The sequence below is a fragment of the Zophobas morio genome, unplaced genomic scaffold (assembly GCF_036711695.1).
Source record: "Zophobas morio isolate AGI-343-1 ecotype UQ-CSIRO unplaced genomic scaffold, CSIRO_AGI_Zmor_V1 ptg000026l, whole genome shotgun sequence".
Classification (NCBI taxonomy): Eukaryota; Metazoa; Arthropoda; class Insecta; order Coleoptera; family Tenebrionidae; genus Zophobas; species Zophobas morio.
In genome coordinates this window covers 2,586,945-2,610,654 of record NW_026972131.1, presented here as the reverse complement: position 1 = coordinate 2,610,654, position 23,710 = coordinate 2,586,945, and the positions used below count along the sequence as shown (strand labels likewise).

The window sequence follows — 23,710 nt, the reverse complement described above, 5'->3', positions numbered from 1 at the left end:
TCATTTTTTTTTGAGTTACTCCGTATTAGCAAATCTAAAAAATATGAATGCTTTGAGAAACCATAAGTATAGACTGATCACATTTTGCTAGTATTACCTACCTCGATTTTGGCAAATGACATACCCTCTAAGAAAATAGAGGGCGGGTGGGCGGAGCTAGTATAATAATGATTTTGACAAGTGACGGACTCTCTACTTTCTAAGAAAATTGAAGTGTTAAGGTACAATAACAAACATTAATAATGATTAATAATCGAAAAATCAAAAAATGAAAACATCAAAAAATCGAAAAAATAAAAAAATTAAGAAATCGAAAAATCTAGTAACTGACGAATTTAAAAACTTACTTAAAAAACCCCAAAAATTAAATATCGACAAATTGAAAAATTCAGGAATCGAAACATCGAAAAAATGAAAAATCTAAATAAAAAAAATCTAGATAGCAAAAATTCGATAAAAAAACTGACGAATCAAAATATTGAAAAATTACAAAATTAAAATATTGAAAAGTTGAAAATCGAAGAAAAATTGAAGAATCGAGAAATCGAACTAACTGGAAATCGAGAAACTGAAAAATCGAAAAATGGAAACATCAAAAAATCGAAAAAACTGAAAAATTGTGGAACCTTAAATTTGAAACAAAAATTGAAAAATCGAAAAAATAAAAAAATCAAGAAATCGAAAAATTGTGAAACCGACGAACTTAAAAACTTACTTAAAAAAACCCAAAAATAAAATATCGAAAAACTGAAAAATCGATGAATCGAAACATCGAAAAAATGAAAAATTGAAAAACCTAAACAAAAAAAAATCTAAATAACAAAAAAGCGATAAATCGAAAAATCAAAAAACTGACGAATCAAAATATTGAAAAATCACAAAACTAAAATAACGAAAAGTTGAGAAATCGAAGAAAAATTCAAAAATCGAGAAATCGAATCATCGAAACATTGAGAATTCGAAAAATCAAAAAATTGAAGAGTCGAATTATTGAAAAATCTCAAAACTGAAATATCGAAAAATTGAAAAATCGAAGAATCGAAGAAGTGAAGAATGGGAAAAAATCAAAAAATTTAGAAATCCAAAAATTGAGTCTAAAAACTGAAACATCGAAAAATGGAAACATTAAAAAATCGAAAAAATTAAAAATTGTGGAGTCTTGAATTAAAAAAAATTGAAAAATCGAAAAAGTGAAAAACCAAGAAACCTAAAATCGAAAAACTGACGAATCAAAATACTGAAAAATCACAAAATTAAAATATCGAAAAATTGAAAAATCGAGGATTCGAAACATCGAAAAAATGAATAATTGAAAAACCTAAATAAAAAAAGAAAAATCTAGATAGTAAAAAATCGATAAAATCAAAAAACTGACGAATCAAAATATTGAAAAATCACAAAACTAAAATATCGAAAAGTTGAAAAATCGAAGAAAAATTGAAGTATCGAGAAATCGAAGCATTGAAAAATTCAGAAATGTAAAAGCTGAAATATCGAAAAATTGAAAAATTGAAGAAAAATTCAAGAATCCAAGAAGTGAAGAATGGAAAAAATCTAAAAATTTAATCGAAAAACTGAAATATTGTAAAACTGAATAATCGAATAACTGGAAATCGAGAAACTGAAAAATCGAAAAATGGAAACATCAAAACACCGACGAACTTAAAAACTTACTTAAAAAACCCCAAAAATAAAATTTCGAAAAACTGAAAAATCGAGGAATCGAAACATCGAAAAAACGAAAAATTGAAAAACCTAAATAAAAAAAAAATCTAAATAGTAAAAAATCGATATAACGAAAAATCAAAAAATTGACGAATCAAAATGTTGAAAAATCACAAAACTAGAATAACGAAAAGTTGAAAAATCGAAGAAAAATTCAAAAATCGAGAAATCGCATCATCTAAACATTGAGAATTCGAAAAATCAAAAAATTGAAAAATTGGTCTAAAGAGTTTAGACAGTACTTCCCTCGCTGTCGGAAACTTGACGACTGCATGCCTATTGTGTTTTTTTTCTCATTACATTTTTGTAGTGGGAATTTAAAAAAAAATTGCGATGACGTCATCAACATTTTTACAAGGACACGTATATCAGTTGGGATAGATGTAGTGTAATACTAAGAATAAAATTATTATATTCTCAAATTTTCGGGAAAATGAATTGGGTCGTTTTGAATATTGATTTGTAATAATCAATAAAATAACGAAACAATTTGCTCACGTATACGTATCAGAGGCAACTGAAAATCGTGTATGTATAAACATTCTTAATTTAAGATGACAGGCGTAACAGCATACGTGAGAGTCAAACAGAGAAACTGTAAACAAAACGACCATCGGTTTTATTGCTTCGACTTCCGCTTATTATATAAAACATTGGGTTTTATTTTAATTCTTGACGGTGAAATTCACAATTGGTTGATTATAAACATGTCTATTTCACATTCGCGGAACCAAGTGAGCGCATAAAACAAATGCAGGTCTGTAATGTTAAAGTCGATGTAAATAAGCGTGCTACCCTTATGTTTCAACCGAGTTTTTCCTTTAACAAATTTTGTGTCTACCAAATTGGGTTGGTTGGGGTGTAATACTAATAAGTGTTGCCTTTAATTTAATCAATAAAATAAATTGACTTCATTAATTTTTTTGAACCACCTCTTAAGAAAATCTAAAAAATATGAATGGAATGATAAATCACAAGTACAAACTCATCATATTTTTTGCATTTTAGATAGGATTTATTCAGCAAAATTACGGGTGACGTCATCAATTTTTTTAGGAGGGATGAACAAATACATTTTGAACAAAAGTTTACCATGCTTATAATAACTTTAAAATATTCCCAAGATTTCAAAGCATTCGGTTTTGTAATTCCTGATTAAATCGATAAAATAAATTCACGCCTTCATTAATTTTTTTGAGTCACCCTGCATATGCAAATCCAAAAATATGAATGGAATGATAAATCACAAGTACAGACTCATTATATTTTGTACATTTTAGATACGATTTATTCGGCAAACTTTTGAGCTGACGTCATCAGTTTTTTGTAAAAGATAACCAAATATATTTTGACTAAAAATTTATTATGCTCTTTATAACCTTAAAACATCTGCAAGATTTCAAAGCATTCGGTTTTGTAGTTCCTGATTAAATCAATAAAATAAATGTACACATTCATTAATTTTTTTGAGTCACCCTGTATATGCAAATCGAAAAAATTTGAATGGAATGATAAATCACAAGAAGAGACTCACCATATTTTGTACATTTTAGATAGGATTTATTCAGCAAAATTTTGTGGTGACGTCATAAATTTTTTAGGGGGGACGACCAAATACGTTTTGATCAAAAATTTACCATGCTTATGATAATTTTAAAATATCTTCAAGATTTCGAAGCATTCCGTTTTGTAGTTCCTGAGTAAATCAGTAAAATAAATTTACGCTTTCATTTATTTTCTTGAATCACCCTGTATATGCAAATCCAAAAAATATGAATGGAGTGATAGACCACAAGTACAGACTGATCATATTTTGTACATTTTAGATATGATTTATTCGGCAAATTTTCGAGCTGACGTCATCAAGTTTTTGGAGGGGATAAGCAAATATATTTTGACTAAACATTTATTATGCTCTTTATAACCTTAAAACATCTGCAAGATGTCAGAGCATTGCGTTTTGTAGTTCCTGATTAAATCAATAAAATATATTTATGCATTCATAAATTTTTTTGAGTCACTCTGTATATGCAAATCCAAAAAATATGAATGGAGTGATAGATCACAAGTACAGACTGATCATATTTTGTACATTTTAGATATGATTTATTCGGCAAATTTTCGAGCTGACGTCATCAAGTTTTTGGAGGGGATAAGCAAATATATTTTGACTAAACATTTATTATGCTCTTTATGACCTTAAAACATCTGCAAGATTTCAGAGCATTCGGTTTTGTAGTTCCTGATTAAATCAATAAAATATATTTACGCATTCATTAATTTTTTTGAGTCACCCTGTATATGCAGATCCAAAAAATATGAATGGAGTGATAGATCACAAGTACAGACTCATCATATTTTGTACATTTTAGATATGATTTATTCCACAAACTTTTGAGCTGACGTCATCAAGTTTTTGGAGGGGATAAGCAAATATTTTTTGACTAAAGATTTATGATGCTCTTTATAGCCTTAAAACATCTGCAACATTTCAAAGCATTCTGGTTAGCAGATTAAAAATTAAATTTCAAAATGTTGTTTTATAATTTTGATTTTTTTTCCAAAAATCTGGACGTTTCGGGTGAAAAGTCGATTCAGAGTTGTAAACTAAATGTGTAGGACTATGTTATTTTGTACAATTGAAAACCCATTTACTATGTACAATTTTGAAGTGACGTCATCGCATTAGTGGTGGGGATGATTAGACAAATTTTGGTTAGCGTTTTACCATCTACATGATATTCTTAATATAAGTACAAAATTTCACAACAATCGGTCGAGTACTTTCGGAGATTATCTGTCTAATAAAAATCCGGGGGCAGACGGACAGACGGACAGACGGACGAACGGACAGACGGACGGACAGACGGACAGACAGACGGAAATGGGAGACCTATTTCTTCGTCTTCTAGGGGTCATGAAAGATCGAGAAAACGTAAAAGTAGAGAGTCGGCCGACGGACTCGATTACAATACTTCCTTTGCTTACGCTCGGGAAGTAAAAATCGAAGAAAAATTCAAGTATGGAAAAAGTGAAGAATAGAAAAAATCAAAAAATTTAAAAATCCAAAAATTGAATCGAAAAACTGAAAAATCGAAAAATGGAAACATCAAAAAATCAAAAAAATTGAAAAAAATGGAGTCTAATTAAAAAAAATTGAAAGATCGAAAAAGCAAAAAATCAAGAAATCTAAAATCGAAAAACTGACGAACCAAAATACTGAAAAATCACAAAATTAAAATATCGAAAAATTGAAAAATCGAGGAATCGAAACATCGAAAAAACGAAAAATTGAAACACCTAAATAAAAAAAAAGAAAAATCTAGATAGTAAAAAATTGATAAATCGAAAAATCAAAATATGTATTGAAATATCACAAAACTAAAATATCGAAAAGTTGAAAAATCGAAGAAAAATTGAAGAATCGAGAAATCGAACCATCGAAAAATTGAGAAATCAAAAAATTGGAGAGTCGAAACATTGAAAAATCTCAAAACTAAAATACCAAAAAATTGAAAAATTAAAGAAAAATTCAAGAATCCAAGAAGTGAAGAATGGAAAAAATCCAAAAATTTAATCGAAAAACTGAAATATTGTGAAACTGAGTAATAGAATAACTGGAAATCGAGAAACTGAAAAATCGAAAAATGGAGACATCAAAAAATCGAAAAAACTGAAAAATTGTGGAACCTTAAATTTGAAAAAAAAAATGAAAAATCGAAAAAATAAAAAAATCAAGAAATCGAAAAATTGTGAACCCGACGAATTTAAAAACTTACTTAAAAACCCCAAAAATAAAATATCGAAAAATTGAAAAATCGATGAATCGAAACATCGAAAAAATGAAAAATTGAAAAACCTAAACAAAAAAAATCTAAATAACAAAAAAGCTATAAATCGAAAAATCAAAAAACTGACCAATCAAAATATTGAAAAATCACAAAACTGAAATTTCGAAAAATTGAAAAAATGAAGAAAAATTCAAGAATCGAAGTGAAGAATGGAAAAAAATCAAAAATTTAAAAATCCAAAAATTGAATCGAAAAACTGAAAAATCGAAAAATGGAAACATCAAAAAATCGAAAAAATTGAAAAATTGTGGAGTCTAATTAAAAAAAATTGAAAAATCGGAAAAGTAAAAAATCAAGAAACCTAAAATCGAAAACTGACGAACCAAAATACTGAAAAAATCACAAAATTAAAATATCGAAAAATTGAAAAACCTAAATAAAAAAAAAGAAAAATCTAAATAGTAAAAAATTGATAAATCGAAAAATCAAAAAACTTACGAATCAAAATATGTATTGAAAAATCACAAAACTAAAATATCGAAAAGTTGAAAAATCGAAGAAAAATTGAAGAATCGAGAAATCGAAACATCGAAAAATTGAAGAGTCGAGACATTGAAAAATCTCAAAACTAAAATAACAAAAAATTGAAAAATTGAAGAAAAATTCAAGAATCCAAGAAGTGAAGAGTGGAACAAATCCAAAAATTTAATCGAAAAACTGAGATATTGTAAAACTGAGTAATCGAAAAACTGGAAATCGAGAAACTAAAAAATCGAAAAATGGAAACAACAAAAAATCTAAAAAACTGAAAACGTGTGGAACCTTCAATTTAAAAAAAATTGAAAAATCGAAAAATTAAAAAATCAAGAAATCGAAAAATTGTGAAACCGACGAACTTAAAAACTTACTCAAAAAACCCCAAAGTAAACATCGAAAAAACGAAAAATTGAAAAACCTAAATAAAAAAAATCTAAATAACAAAAAATCGATAAATCGAAAAATCAAAAAACTGATGAATCAAAATATTGAAAAATCACAAAACTAAAATATCGAAAAGTTGAAAAATCGAAGAAAAATTCAAAAATCGAGAAATCGAATCATCTAAACATTGAGAATTCGAAAAATCAAAAAATTGAAGAGTCGAATCATTGAAAAATCTCAAAATTGAAATATCGAAAAATTGAAAAATCGAAGAAAATTTCAAGAATCGAAGAAGTGAAGATAGGAAAAAATCCAAAAATTTAAAAATCCAAAAATTTAATCGAAAAACTGAAATATTGTAAAATTAAGTAATCGAATAACTGGAAATCGAGAAACTGAAAAATCCGGAAATGGAAATATCAAAACATCGAAAAAATTGAAAAATCGATGAATCGAAACATCGAAAAAATGAAAAATTGAAAAATCAACAAACTGACCAATCAAAATATTGAAAAATCACAAAACTAAAATTTCGAAAAATTGAAAAACGGAGAAAAATTCAAGAATCGAACTGAAGAATGAAAAAAAAATCAAAAAATTTAAAAATCCAAAAATTGAATCGAAAAACTGAAAAATCGAAAATTGGAAACATCAAAAAATCGAAAAAATTGAAAAATTGTGGAGTCTAATTAAAAAAAAATTGAAAAATCGAAAAAGCAAAAAATCAAGAGAGCTAAAATCGAAAAACTGACGAACCAAAATACTGAAAAATCACAAAATTAAAATATGGAAAAATTGAAAAATCGAGGAATCGAAACATCGAAAAAACGAAAAACTGAAAAACCTAAATAAAAAAAAAAGGAAAATCTAGATAGTAAAAAATTGATAAATCGAAAAATCAAAAAGAAAAATAGAAGAATCGAGAAATCGAAGCATCGAAAAATCGAAAAATTGAAGAGTCGAACATTGAAAAATCTCAAAACTGAAATATCGAAAAATTGAAAAATTGAGAAAAAAACTGAAGAATCCAAGAAGTAAAGAATAGAAAAAATCTAAAAATTTAATCGAAAAACTGAAATAATGTAAAACTGAGTAATCGAATAACTGAAAATCGAGAAACTGAAAAATCGGAAAATGGGAACATCAAAAAATCGAAAAAATTGAAAATTTCCGGAGTCTTAAATTTAAAAAAATTGAAAAATCGAAAAAGCAAAAAATCAAGAAATCTAAAATCGAAAAACTGACGAACCAAAATACTGAAAAACCACAAAATTAAAATATCGAAAAATTGAAAAATCGAGGAATCGAAACATCGAAAAAACGAAAAATTGAAAAACCTAAGTAAAAAAAAAAGAAAAATCTAGATAGTAAAAAATTGATAAATCGAAAAATCAAAAAACTGACGAATCAAAATATTGAAAAATCACAAAACTAAAATAGCGAAAAGTTGAATAATCGAAGAAAAATAGAGGAATCGAGAAATCGAAGCGTCGAAAAATCGAAAAATAGAAGAGTCGAACATTGAAAAATCTCAAAACTGAAATATCGCAAAAATGAAAAATTGAAAAAAAAATTGAAGAACCCAAGAAGTAAAGAATAGAAAAAATGTAAAAATTTAATCGAAAAACTGAAATAATGTAAAACTGAGTAATCGAATAACTGGAAATCGAGAAGACGAAAAATTGAAAAACCTAAATAAAAAAAAAGAAAAATCTAGATGGTAATAAATCGATAAATCAAAAAATCAAAAAACTGATGAATCAAAATATTGAAAAATCACCAAACTAAAATATCGAAAAGTTGAAAAATCGAAGAAAAATTTAAAAATCGAGAAATCGAATCATGGAAAAATTGAGACTTCGAAAAATCGAAAAATTGAAGAGTCGAATCATTGAAAAATCTCAAAACTGAAATATCGAAAAATTGAAAAATCGAAGAAAAATTCAAGAATCCAAGAAGTGAAAATGGAAAAAATTCAAAAATTTAATCGAAAAACTGAAATATTGTAAAACTGAGTAATCGAATAACTGGAAATCGAGAAACTGAAAAATCGAAAAATGGCAACAACAAAAAAGAAAAAATTGAAAAATTGTGGATTCTTAAATTTAAAAAAATTGAAAAATCGAAAAAATAAAAAAATCAAGAAATCGAAAAATTGTGAAACCAACGAACTTAAAAACTTACTTAAAAAACCCCAAAAATAAAATATCGAAAAATTGAAAAATCGAGGAATCGAAACATCGAAGATCCGAAAAATTGAAAAACCTGAATAAAAAAAATCTAAATAGCAAAAAATCAATAAATCGAAAAATCAAAAAAGTGACGAATCAAAATATTGAAAAATCTCAAAACTGAAATATCGAAAAATTGAAAAATCGAAGAAAAATTCAAGAATCGGAGAAGTGAAGAATGGAAAAAAATTTAAAAAATTATAAATCCAAAAATTTAATCGAAAAACTGAAATATTGTAAAATTGAGTAATCGAATAACTGGAAATCGAGAAACTGAAAAATCGAAAAATGGAAACATCAAAAAATCAAAAAACAATTAAAAATTGTGGAGTCTTAAATTTAAAAAAAAGAAAAATCGAAAAAATAAAAAATCAAGAAATCGAAAAATTGTGAAACCGACGAACTTAAAAACTTACTTAAAAAACCCCAAAAATAAAATATCGAAAAATTGAAAAATCGAGGAATCGAAACATCGAAGATCCGAAAAATTGAAAAACCTGAATAAAAAAATCTAAATAGCAAAAAATCAATAAATCGAAAAATCAAAAAAGTGACGAATCAAAATATTGAAAAATCTCAAAACTGAAATATCGAAAAATTGAAAAATCGAAGAAAAATTCAAGAATCGGAGAAGTGAAGAATGGAAAAAAAATTAAAAAATTATAAATCCAAAAATTTAATCGAAAAACTGAAATATTGTAAAATTGAGTAATCGAATAACTGGAAATCGAGAAACTGAAAAATCGAAAAATGGAAACATCAAAAAATCAAAAAACAATTAAAAATTGTGGAGTCTTAAATTTAAAAAAATTGAAAAATCGAAAAAGTAAAAAATCAAGAAACCTAAAATCGAAAAACTGACGAACCAAAATACTAAAGAATCACAAAATTAAAATATCGAAAAATTAAAAAATCCAGGAATCGAAACATCGAAAAAACGAAAAATTGAAAAACCTAATTAAAAAAAAGGAAAATCTAGATAGTAAAAAATCGATAAATCAAAAAACTGACGAATCAAAATATTGAAAAATCACAAAACTAAAACATCGAAAGGTTGAAAAAACGAAAAAAAAATTGAAGAATCGGGAAATCGAACCTCCGAAAAATTGAGAATTCGAAAAATCCAAAAATTGAAGAGTTGAAACATTGAAAAATCTAAAAACTGAAATATAGAAAAATTGAAAAATCGAAGAAAAATTCAAGAATCGAAGAAGTGAAGAATGGAAAAAATCCAAAAATTTAATCGAAAAATTGAAATATTGTAAAACTGAGTAATCGAAAAACTGGAAATCGAGAAACTGAAAAATCGAAAAATGGAAACATCAAAAATTCGAAAAAAAAATGAAAAATTGTGGCGTCTTAAATTTAAAAAAATTGAAAAATTGTGGAGTCTTAAATTAAAAAAAAAATGAGAAATCAAAAAAGTAAAAAATCAAGAAACCTAAAATAGAAAAAGTGACGAACCAAAATACTAAAAAGTCACAAAACTAAAATACCGAAAAATTGAAAAATCGAGGAATCGAAACATCGAAAAAACGAAAAATTGAAAAACCTAAACAAAAAAAAAAAGAAAAATCTAAATGGTAAAAAATCGATAAATCGAAAAATCAAAAAACTGACGCATCAAAATATTGAAAAATCACAAAACTAAAATATCGAAAAGTTGAAAAATCGAAGAAAAATTGAAGAATCAAGAAATCGAACCACCGAAAAATTGAGAATTCGAAAAATCGAAAAAGTAAAGAGTCCAAACATCAAAACTCTCGAAACTGAAATATCGAAAAATTGAAAAATCGAAGAAAAATTCAAGAATCGAAGAAGTGAAGAATGGAAAAAATCCAAAAACTTATCGAAAAACTGAAATGTTGTAAAATTGAGTAATCGAAAACTGGAAATCGAGAAATTGGAAAATGGAAACATCAACAAATTGACTCTAAATTTAAAAAAATTGAAAAATCTAAAAATCTAAATTATCCAAGAATTCGGGAAAATGTTGATATAACGCAATAAATTTTTTGGGGTTGATAAACAGAAACGTTTTGATTAAAAGTTACCATGCTTAATAACTTCTGCAAGATTTCAAAGTATTCAGTTTTACAATTCTTGATTTAATCAATAAAATAAACTGACTGTCATGTTTTTGAGACATCCGTATAAGCAAATCTAAACAAGGACGCATATATCAGATTGAATAGATGCATTGTAATACTAATAATAAAAATATTGTATTATTGTTATTTTTGAATAGTGATTTATAATCAATAAAAAAATAATAAAAAAATAACGAAACAATTTAATCACACCTGCCGTATGTAATAACAGACGTGCGAGTGAAGACCGAACTGAAAATCATTTATGGTACTTGTAATGTTTTAGGCAAATAGTGATAATACCTATCAACCTGTAGACGTGACAGTGAAACAGAAACTAAACTAAAACATGTTTTCTACGAATTGCAATAACCGGATCACAATGCCGACGATCCAGACTTTTTTATTGCTCTGACTTCCGTTTATTGAGTAAAACACTACATTTTATTTTGATTTTCGATGTAGTAATTCACATTTGGTTAATTATAACTTGTCCAGATCTAGAAGAGGCTCAGCATCCCCTAGCCTCCCCCTAACTACGACCTTGTTTAGGGTTTGTGAAATATCGAGAAAATATGAAAGTATCAACTTGTCCGACGGACTCCATTACTGTACGTATACGGTTATCCTCGATAAGAAAAACAAATTTAAAGTGTTTATGTTTATACACCGGAAGAATGTCACGCAGAAATTATTTTGATTTGAATGAGTTCGTCCCCTCAAAGCAGAGAATCAAAACTATTAAATAGTAAGATACAATCGACAAAATGTTCTGAATATCATTATTATAATTCATATTAAATTATAATATTTTGCACATTTTGGGTAGAATTTATTCGGCAACATTTTGAGATAACGTCATCAATTTTTTGGGGGGGAATAAACAGATTTACTTTGATTAACAATTTACCATGCTTACAATGACTTTGAAACGCTGCAAGATTTCAAGGGATTCAGTTTTGCAATTCTTGATTTATTTAATAAAATAAATTGACTGATTATTATTATGTGTGGGAGTGTCAAAGGGTGACAAAGGAAAAGAAAAAGGGGAAAGCAAGCGGGGGAATAGTAATAGGAATTCGAAAAGAAATGCAAGAATTGGAAAAGGGAAGTAATAATAAAAACGGACTAATGAAGAAAGTAATACAGCTGGATAACAATCGATGGGAAATAATAAGCGTTTATAGCAAGAAAATGGAGGAAACCAAGATAAACATAGAAGAGGAAACTACAGAAAAAGGAGAAGAAAAAATTCTTATGCGAGGGGATTTTAACGCAAGACTGGGCGATAAGGGGACAAGAACAAAAGATAAAGAAAAGGGAGAGAAAAGAGAATCAAAAGACAAAGCAAATAACAAAGAAAGGAAAATATTGTGGAAGATAATAGAAGAAATGGGATGGGAAATTTTGAATGGAAACAAGGAAGGAGATGAAGAAGGAGAATGGACTTACGTAGGGGCTAAGGGAGAATCAATTATAGACTATGAGATTGTTAACGAAGAGGCGTGGGAAGAAATAGAGAGTTTCAAAGTGGGAGAAAGGGTAGAATCAGACCGCATGCCACTAGAAATAAAAATCAAAGGAAAAGAGCAAGAGTACGAAAAACAAGATCGAAGAAACGAAAGAAAAGAAATAGAAAAAAGAATATGGGATGAAGAGGGAATTCAAAGACATAGAAGTAGACTAGAAAAAAAGAAATTCGAAGTAAAAGAAGATACAGAAGCTACGATAGCAGAACTGATATACATATGGCAAGGGAGGAATAATGGATGGAACGGAAAATGTAGTGAGTTGAAGAGAAAAGCAAGAGAAAAATGAAGAAAATGGAAGAATAACAGGGGAAGGAAAGAAAAGTACTAAAAAGCAAGAGAGAATTATAGGAAAAAGTGTGAAGATAGAAAAAGAGAAAAACGAGAAGAAGAAGAGAAGGCAATAAAGTCCCTGAAAACAGAAGAAGTATGGTGATATATGAACAAGGAACGAAGAAGGAAGACTGAAGTCAGTAGGAAAATCAAAATACATGAATGGAAAAGACACTTTATGGAATTATTGGGAGGTGGTGAGGAAAAATACTGCAAAATAAATAAAGTCTTAAATGCGATAATTTAATTAATTTTTCAAAAACGAATAAACTTCAAAAATGCTGTCTACATACGGTCTCTTAAGGTAGTTTAAACCCTTATCAACATTTACCTTACTTTTTATCTATTGCAGTGGAGATTAAAGATTTTTTTTAAATACTATAACAACAAGATCAAACAAAATTACCTACAACATATCCAATAAATTTTTTTTTTATTTTTTCTGTCTGTTAGTGTATATCTAATCAGTGTTTGTGAAAGTGTAATAATATTAATAAATTAATAATAATTAAATAAAAGGCCGCCTCGATCGTGACACCTTTACAACGATACAATATTGATCCCACTCGAAGTATTCAGGAAAAAATATCAACAAAAACGTGTTTAATGCATTTTTATTAATACTGTAACGTGACAGCTGTCCGTACGTAATTAACTTGCCAACATAGCAGACAAAACAAAACAAATGGAAAAAAATCTATTATCAAAAATTTTGAGGGGACGTCATCACGTTGTTATAGGGATGATTAGAAAAATGTTGGTTAGTATTTAATCATCTACATGGTATTTCTAATATACAAGCAACAGTTTACTACAATCGGTCCAGTAGTTTCGGAGAATAATATCTAATGAAAATGGATACACAATATTTTGTATTTGTATTAGGAATATCATGTAGATGGTAAAACGCCAGCCAAAATTTGTCTAATCATCCCCACCAATAATGTGATGACGTCACTTCAATCATTGCATTCATATTTTGTATTGATCAATGATGCTGAGCCTCTCCTAGATCTAGTCAAGTTATAATTAGCCAAATGTGAATTAAAACATTGAAAATTAAAATAAAATGTAGTGTTTTATTCAATAAGCGGAAGTCAGAGCAATAAAAAAGTCTGGACCGTCGGCATTGTGATCCGGTTATTGCAATTTTAGTTTAATTTCTGTTTCACTCTCACGTCTACAGATTGATAAGTGTTATCGTTATTTGACTTTTTGTAATAGAAAAACTCACTTGTACCTTTACTCAGACATTACATACACATTTTTATTTTAGCTTATAATGGTTGCCATAAAAAAACAATAAAATTGGCAAAATCAAATCTTTTAATTTTTCGAAAGAGCTGGATTTGGCAAGCTGTACGTTATGGGCGAGGGAAGTTCTGTCGAAGTAATCTTCGACCAATTTTTTTAATGTACATGTGATATAACTACTACCACAAAATTCAGAATTGAGAACTTTATCAAAATTGAAAAGTCATATCTGGGTACAGTATTTGTGCAAAAATTCTCAACAAAATTCAAAATTTGACAATATTTTCCAAGAACTCCTGGAATGAGCTGGAAAAGACGAAATTTCAACAGCATAAAATCGATAAATCGAAAAATCAAAAAACTGATGAATCAAAATATTGAAAAATCACAAAACTAAAATATCGAAAAGTTAATAATAATAATAATAATAATAATAATTTATTTTCTACAGGTACATAACCCAATTATAGAAAATACAAAATAACATATAAAAGAACATTTAAACGAATAATTGTTTACAATATAAAAGAAAAAACGACGAAAACGAACGGATATGTAAGTTGAAAAATCGAAGAAAAATTCAAAAATCGAGAAATCGAATCATCGGAACATTGAGAAAATTGAAAAATCTCAAAACTGAAATATCGAAAAATTTAAAAATCGCAGAAAAATTCAAGAATCGAACAAGTGAAGAATGGAAAAAATCAAAAAATTTAAAAATCCAAAAATTGAATCGAAAAAATGAATATTGTAAAACTGAGTAATCGAAAACTGGAAATCGGGAAACCGAAAAATCGAAAAATGGAAACAAAAAAATCGAAAAATTTGAAAAATTGAAAAAGAAAAAAATCAAGAAACCCAAAATCGAAAAATTGAAAAATCGAGGAATCGAAAAATTGTGAAACCGACGAACTTAAAACCTTACTTAAAAAACCCCAAAAATAAAATATCGAAAAATTGAAAAATCGAGGAATCGAAACATCGAAAAAATGAAAATTTGAAAAACCTAAATAAAAAAAAATCTAAATAGCAAAAACCGATAAATCGAAAAATCAAAAAACTAATGAATCAAAATATTGAAAAATCACAAAACTGAAATATAGAAAAGTTTAAAAATTGAAGAAAAATTCAAAAATCGTGAAATCGAATCATCGTAACATTGAGGATTCGAAAAATCGAAAAATTAAAGAGTCGAATCATTGAAAAATCTCAAAACTGAAATATCGAAAAATTGAAAAATCGAAAAAAAATTGAAGTATGGAAGAAATGAAGAATAGAAAAAATCAAAAAATTTAAAAATCCAAAAATTGAATCGAAAAACTAAAAAATCGAAAAATGGATACATCAAAAAATCGAAAAAAATTGAAAAATTGTGGTCTTAAATTTAAAAAAATTGACAAATCGAAAAAGTAAAAAATCAAGAAACCTAAAATCGAAAAACTGACGAACCAAAATACTGAAAAATCGCAAAATTGAAAAATCGAGGAATCGAAACATCGAAAAAACGAAAAATTGAAAAACCTAAATAAAAAAAAGAAAAATCTAGATAGTACAAAATCGATAAATCGAAAAATCAAAAAACTGACGAATCAAAATATTGAAGAATCGAGAAATCGAACCATCGAAAAATCGAAAAATTGAAGAGTCGAAACATTGAAAAATCTCAAAACTAAAATATCGAAAAATTGAAGAATTGAAGCAAAATTGAAGAATCCAAGAAGTGAAGAATGAAAAAAATCCAAAAATTTAATCGAAAAACTGAAATTTTGTAAAACTGAGTAATCGAATAACTGGATATCGAGAAACTGAAAAATCGAAAAATGGAAACATCAAAAAATCGAAAAAACTGAAAAATTGTGGAACCTTAAATTAAAACAAAAATTGAAAAATCGAAAAAATAAAAAAAATCAAGAAATCGAAAAATTGTGAAATTGACGAACTTAAAAACTTACTTAAAAAACTCCAAAAATAAAATATCGAAAAACTGAAAAATTGAGTGGCCGATGATCAGGTGATTAAAACAGTACTTGCGTTTTGGCGTATTTATTTTGATGTTGTCGGTTCGGCAGATGAAGCAAGAGTCTTAGAGTTTGAGAATTTGAAATGAAAAGAAAGGTCGTTAGAAAGCGGTGAAAACAGTTGTGTCTCAAGGATTCTTGGACGGTATTTTAAAGGATAAGAATTATTGAGAAGGGTGAACAAAAGATAGGTTTAGGACATGCAGGTGGACGAAGAGAAAGTTTCGGGGTGATACTGGATGAAAGTAATTAAATACAGATTATATACAAATACTATACAATTTTGTGGGACTTGCCTGCCCCCACAGGAGGAATCCAAACATCGAAAAAACGAAACATTGAAAAACCTAAATAAAAAAAAAATCTAAATAGCAAAAAATCGATAAATCGAAAATTCAAAAAAATTGACGAATCAAAATATTGAAGAATCACAAAACTAAAACATCGAAAAGTTGAAAAATAGAAGAAAAATTCAAAAATCGAGAAATCGAATCATCGAAACATTGAGAATTCGAAAACTCGAAAAATTGAAGAGTCCAAACACTGAAAAATCTCAAAACTGAAATATCGAAAAAGTCAAAACTCGAAGAAAAATTCAAGAATCGAAGAAGTGAAGAATGAAAAAAAAATCAAAAAATTTAAGAATCCAAAAATTTAAACGAAAAGCTGAAATATTGTAAAATTGAGTAATCGAATAACTGGAAATCGAGAAACTGAAAAAATCCGAAAATGGAAACATCAAAAAATCGAACAAATTGAAAAATTGTGGAGTCTTAAATTAAAAACAATTGAAAAATCGAGAAAGTAAAAAATCAAGAAATCTAAAATCGAAAAAGTGACAAACCAAAATACTGAAAATTCATAAAACTAAAATATCAAAAAATTGGAAAATCGAGGAATCGAAACATCGAAAAAACGAAAAATTGAAAAGCCTAAATCAAAAAAAAAATCTAAATTGTAAAAAACCGATAAATCGAAAAATCAAAAAACTGACGAATCAAAATATTGAATAATCACAAAACTAAAATATCGAAAAGTTGAAAAATTGAAGAAAAATTCAAAAATCGAGAAATCGAATCATCGAAACATTGAGAATTCGAAAACTCGAAAAATTGAAAAGCGAGAAATTGAAAAATCTCAAAACTGAAATATCGAAAAACTGAAAAATCGAAGAAACATTCAAGAATCGAAGAAGTGAAGAATGGAAAAAATCAAAAAATTTAAAAACCCAAAAATTTAATTGAAAAACTGAAATATTGTAAAATTGAGTAATCGAATAACTGGAAATCGAGAAACTGAAAAATCGGAAAACTGACGAACCAAAATACTGAAAAATCACAAAATTAAAATATCGAAAAATTGAAAAATCGAGGAATCGAAACATCGAAAAAACAAAAAATTGAAAAACCTAAATAAAAAAAAGAAAAACCTAAATAATAAAAAATCGATAAATCGAAAAATCAAAAAACTGACGAATCAAAATATTGAAAAATCACAAAACTAAAATATCGAAAACTTGAAAAAACGAACAAAAATTGAAGAAACGAGAAATCGAACCACCGAAAAATTGAGAATTCGAAAAATCGAAAAAGTGAAGAATCACAAAACTAAAATACCGAAAAATTGAAAAATCGAGGAATCGAAACATCGAGAAAACGAAAAATTGAAGAACCTAAATAAAAAAAAAAAAGAAAAATCTAAATAATAAAAAATCGAAAAATCGAAAAATCAAAAAATTGACGATCAAAATATTGAAAAACCACAAAACTAAAATATCGAAAAATTGAAAAATCGAAGAAAAATTCAAGAATCGAAGAAGTGAAGAATGGAAAAAAATCCAAAAATTTAATCGAAAAACTGAAATGTTGTAAAATTGAGTAATCGAAAACTGGAAATCGAGAAACTAAAAAGTGAAAAATGGAAACAAAAAAATTGAAAAATTGTGGAGTCTAAATTTAAAAAAATTGAAAAATCTAAAAATCTAAATTATCCAAGAATTCGGGAAAATTTTGAATTAACGCAATTAATTTTTTGGGGTTGATAAACAGAAACGTTTTGATTAAAAGTTACCGTGCTTAATAACTTCTGCAAGATTTCAAAGTATTCAGTTTTGCAATTCTTGATTTAATCAATAAAATAAACTGACTCAGTCATTTTTTTGAGACACCCGTATAAGCAAATCTAAACAAGGACGCATATATCAGATTGAATAGATGCATTGTAATACTAATAATAAAAATATTGTATTATTGTTATTTCTGAATAGTGATTTATAATCAATAAAAAAATAATAAAAAAATAACAAAACAATTTAATCACACCTGCCGTATGTAATAACAAACGTGCGACTGAAGACCGAACTGAAAATCATTTATGGTACTTGTAATGTTTTAGGCAAATAGTGATAATACTTATCAACCTGTAGACGTGACAGTGAAACAGAAACTAAACTAAAACATGTTTTCTACGAATTGCAATAACCGGATCACAATGCCGACGATCCAGACTTTTTTATTGCTCTGACTTCCGTTTATTGAGTAAAACACTACATTTTATTTTGATTTTCGATGTAGTAATTCACTTTTGGTTAATTATATAACTTGTCCAGATCTAGGAGAGGCTCAGCATCCCCTAGCCTCCCCCTAACTACGACCTTGTTTAGGGTTTATGAAATATCGAAAAAATATGAAAGTATCAACTTGTCCGACGGACTCCATTACTGTACGTATACGGTTATCCTCGATAAGAAAAACAAATTTAAAGTGTTTATGTTTATACACCGGAAGAATGTCACGCAGAAATTATTTTGATTTGAATGAGTTCGTCCCCTCAAAACAGAGAATCAAAACTATTAAATAGTAAGATACAATCGACAAAATGTTCTGAATATCATTATTATAATTCATATTAAATTATAATATTTTGCACATTTTGGGTAGAATTTATTCGGCAACATTTTGAGATAACGTCATCAATTTTTTGGGGGGGAATAAACAGATTTACTTTGACTAACAATTTACCATGCTTACAATGACTTTGAAACGCTGCAAGATTTCAAAGCATTCAGTTTTGCAATTCTTGATTTATTCAATAAAATAAATTGACAATTATTATTATTTGTGGGAGTGTCAAGGGGCGACAAAAGAAAAGAAAAAGGGGAGAACAAGTGGGGGAATAGTAATGGGAATTCGAAAAGAAATGCAAGAATTGGAAAACGGAATAATAAAAAAGGACTAATGAAGAAAGTAATAATCGTTTATAGCAAGAAAATGGGGGAAACCAAGATAAACATAGAAAAGGAAACAAAAGAAAAAGGAGATGAAAAAATACTCATAGGAGGGGATTTTAACGCAAGACTGGGCGATAAGGGAACAAGAATAATAGATAAAGAACAGAGAGAGAGAGAGAAAAGGATCAAAAGACAAAGTAAATAACAAAGAGGGGAAAATATTGTGGAAGATAATAGAAGAAATGGGATGGGAAATTTTGAATGGAAACAAGGAAGGGGATGAAGAAGGAAAATGGACTTAAGTAGGGGCTAGGAGAGAATCAGTTATAGACTATGGCACCGTCAACGATTAGGCGTGGGAAGAAATAGAAAGTTTCAAAGTGGGGGAAATGGTAGAATCAGACCACATGCCACTAGAAATAAAAATCAAAGGAAAAGAGCAAGAGTACGAAAAACAAGATCGAAGAAACGAAAGAAAAGAAATAGAAAAAAGAATATGGGATGAAGAGGGACTTCAAAGACATAGAAGTAGATTAGAAAAAAAGAAATTCGAAGTAAAAGAAGATACAGAAGCTACGATAGCAGAACTGATCGACTTAATTGTAGAAGCTACGAAAAAAAGAAAGATATACATATGGCAAGGGAGGAATAATGGATGGAACGGAAAATGTAGTGATTTGAAGAGAAAAGCACGAGAAAAATGAAGAAAATGGAAGAATAACAGGGGAAGGAAAGAAAAGTACTTAAAAGCAAGAGAGAATTATAGGAAAAAGTGTGAAGAAAGAAAAAGAGAAAAACGAAAAGAAGAGAAGACAATAAAGTCCCTGAAAACAGAAGAAGAAGTATGGTGATATATGAACAAGGAATGGAGAAGGAAGACTGAAGTCAGTAGGAAAATCAAAATACATGAATGGAAAAGACACTTTATGGAATTATTGGGAGGTGGTGAGGAAAATTACTGCAAAATAAATAAAGTCTTAAATGCGATAATTTAATTAATTTTTCAAAAACGAATAAACTTCAAAAAGGCTGTCTACATACGGTCTCTTAAGGTAGTTTAAACCCTTATCAACATTTACCTTACTTTTTATCTATTGCAGTGGAGATTAAAGATTTTTTTTAAATACTACAACAACAAGATCAAACAAAATTACCTACAACATATCCAATAATTTTTTTTTTCTGTCTGTTAGTGTATATCTAATCAGTGTTTGTGAAAGTGTAATAACATTAATAAATTAATAATAATTAAATAAAAGGCCGCCTCGATCGTGACACCTTTACAACGATACAATATTGATCCCACTCGAAGTATTCATGAAAAAATATCGACAAAAACGTGTTTAATGCATTTTTATTAATACTGTAACGTGACAGCTGTCGGTACGTAATTAACTTGCCAACATAGCAGACAAAACAAAACAAATGGAAAAAAATCTATTATCAAAAATTTTGAGGGGACGTCATCACGTTGTTATAGGGATGATTAGAAAAATCTTGGTTAGTATTTAATCATCTACATGGTATTTCTAATATACAAGCAACAGTTTACTACAATCGGTCCAGTAGTTTCGGAGAATAATATCTAATGAAAATGGATACACAATATTTTGTATTTGTATTAGGAATATCATGTAGATGGTAAAACGCCAACCAAAATTTGTCTAATCATCCCCACCAATAATGTGATGACGTCACTTCAATCATTGCATTGATATTTTGTATTGATCAATGATGCTGAGCCTCTCCTAGATCTAGTCAAGTTATAATTAGCCAAATGTGAATTAAAACATCGAAAATCAAAATAAAATGTAGTGTTTTATTCAATAAGGGGAAGTCAGAGCAATAAAAAAGTCTGGACCGTGTGATCCGGTTATTGCAATTTTAGTTTAGTTTCTGTTTCACTCTCACGTCTACAGATTGATAAGTGTTACCGTTATTTGACTTTTTGTGATAGAAAAACTCACTTGTGTCTTTACTCAGACATTAGATACACATTTTTATTTTAGCTTATAATGGTTGCCACAAAAAAAAAACAATAAAATTCTCAAAATCAAATCTTTAATTTTTCGAAAGAGCTGGATTTGGCAAGCCGTACGTTATGGGCGAGGGAAGTTCTGTCGAAGTAATCTTCGAACAATGTTTTTAATGTACATGTGATATGACTACTATATACCACAAAATTCAGAATTGAAAACTTTATTATAATTTAAAAAAAGTCATATCTGGGTACACTTTTTTGTGCAAAAATTTTCAACAAAATTCAAAATTTGACAATATTTTCCAAGAACTCCTGGAATGAACTGGAAAAAACGAAATTTCAGCACTTGCATTCATATTTTAGTACACCCACTGTTTCGCAGTCATATGTTCAAAAGCTACAGGTAGGTTATGTTCTCGGACTTGCGATTAAAATTGAATTTTAATGTATAAGTACAGCATTGAAATAAACTATTATTCAAAATAATTGCATTAATTTTTGACGTGAATATCAAATAACTGAGAATATATTTCCTACCACAACCTTATTAGTACGAAAAAAATAGTGTTAATCTCTTTAAGAACATCTGAAAATTCGTATTGCTATTGAATCACTGTCGACTGTCGTTCCGTGAAAATAACACAGATGATAAAACGGAACGAAGACATACCTATATTTACATGGTTTAAACGTCACATATTCATTGAGATATAACAAAATATACAAGACAAATCATTGAGTTTATGTTAAAACAGATTAAGACTTTTTATACAACACTCATTGAAAAAGCTGTTATTAAGTTTCCACACACTCAAATCTCTGATTTTTTATCCCTCAACATAGATCAACAAAATGATGAACGAATACCTAATCAAGCTTAAATGCATACAAAGTTGCAAAACTAGTGTGTAAACGCGTTAGCTAACCTGTTTACATACGCGTATATATTTATGAAAAAATACCATCAACTATCGAGTTCGTACATAAAACAGCAACAAAACATACCTGAAACCAAAAGGTCTCCTTCCACTGAAAACTCGATGGCGTTAACACACCCATAATGGGCCAAAAGATCTTTTCTGTACAAATTTCTTGCCTTGGCTAACCGTTCCTTGAATATTTTATTTTTAATAAACACATTATCCTTGTACTGTCTTTCTATAATATGACGAAGTGGATTCAGTGGCGAAGGGTTTGCCATCGAGGAAAACCAGTATTTTACTCACTAAAACTGCACTTTTGTTGACAAAAATATTCCGTTGATTTCTACGAAACGTCAAGAGGATGCATATGTCACAATCAGCTGTCTCGAAGCGAGCATGGCATTAAACGTTCATCGGATGTAGTCCCTACTGTTTACTAAGCTAGTCTACAGTGTGTCCAAAGCACAAATGTCAAAATTCACCAAACATATCTGTTCACAAAAGTGCTCGGACCGGTCTAACCACATTTTGATTTTTTTGTTTACGAAAATCGATATTTTATTCGTAATAAATTTCAAAGTAGGATACGATGTAATAAAGTAAATGATAATAAAAAATGAGTTTGATTGATTTAAATTGCAAATTATTGTAATCTTACTGCTCGCCAAAACCAGAAACTTTACTCAAAATCAATAAAAAAAAATTGTCTCAAAACAAGACTATGAAAAAAACGTGTAATTTGAGGTTCAAACAAATTTTTATACCATACTTGAAGCGAAGCAATGCTTTTTTTTCTCACTTTATTTTATTATTAATCTTATGTTACTATTGTTGTTGTTCATATTATTACTTCTGGATGCTTCTACAAAAGTTATTTTATTACACCTTAAAAATTATCATCAGTTAAAATAATATCACAATAATTGACCAGAAGTGAAAGGGGTATTCTATGTTTGTTTTGTATTATGCTAATTTTGTCAAAATTTTCTCACAGCTTGAATTTGAACATTTATTCTCCAATTGTTATTTTGATTTTGACTGAATTTAATATGTGCCTTGTTGTATTTACTTCATATTGTTTTATGTGTTATGTACTATAGAAACTGAAGTCGAAAGCGCCGTACCACTTTTACTTCTTAAGCGTAAGCTTAGGGCAACTTGTCAGTTACATGTTTTCTCGACGTTTCATGACCCCAAGAGAAAAAAAAAAGTTCTACAGTTTTCCATCTATCTGCATCGATTTTTATTACACGCGTTATCTCTGAAAGTGCTGGACCAATTGTTGTCAAATTTTGTATGTGTAATAGGAATGTCATGTAAATGATAAAACACTAACCAAGATGTGGCTAAACATCTCCACCAATAATCCGATGACGTCATGTCAAAGAAGTCTATTTTAAAATGATTTAAATGTTATACAATAATATACTTACTTATTATATAATTGTGGTCTACGAATCCGTTTTCAGTTGTTTTCCTTAAAAAAAAAATCTGGTAACGTTTCGCTATAAACTTTAGCATTTTTTTAAATACATTTTAAATAATAAAAGTACAAAAATACTTACCTGTACCTGACATGATTTGAACCAGTAGTGAACATTTGTTTTCCGAGTACCTGACGAAGAATTTGAAATCTAGATAGGTATCAGGTAAAAAAAAAAATCCTTGTGATATAGATTACGAAA

At 28.1% G+C, this 23,710-nt stretch overlaps 1 protein-coding gene across 1 annotated transcript in view; it reads right to left on the bottom strand.

The window, feature by feature from the left end:
• Window positions 1-22,399, bottom strand: part of LOC135136312 (uncharacterized protein) — a 32,820-nt gene extending 10,421 nt beyond the window's left edge. Inside the window, exon 1 of the mRNA XM_064065530.1 lies at window positions 22,108-22,399. Within this exon, the coding sequence (XP_063921600.1) occupies window positions 22,108-22,303 (196 nt within the window). The 5' untranslated portion in view covers window positions 22,304-22,399. The remainder of the gene's footprint in view (window positions 1-22,107) is intronic.
• Window positions 22,400-23,710: the final 1,311 nt, after the last annotated feature.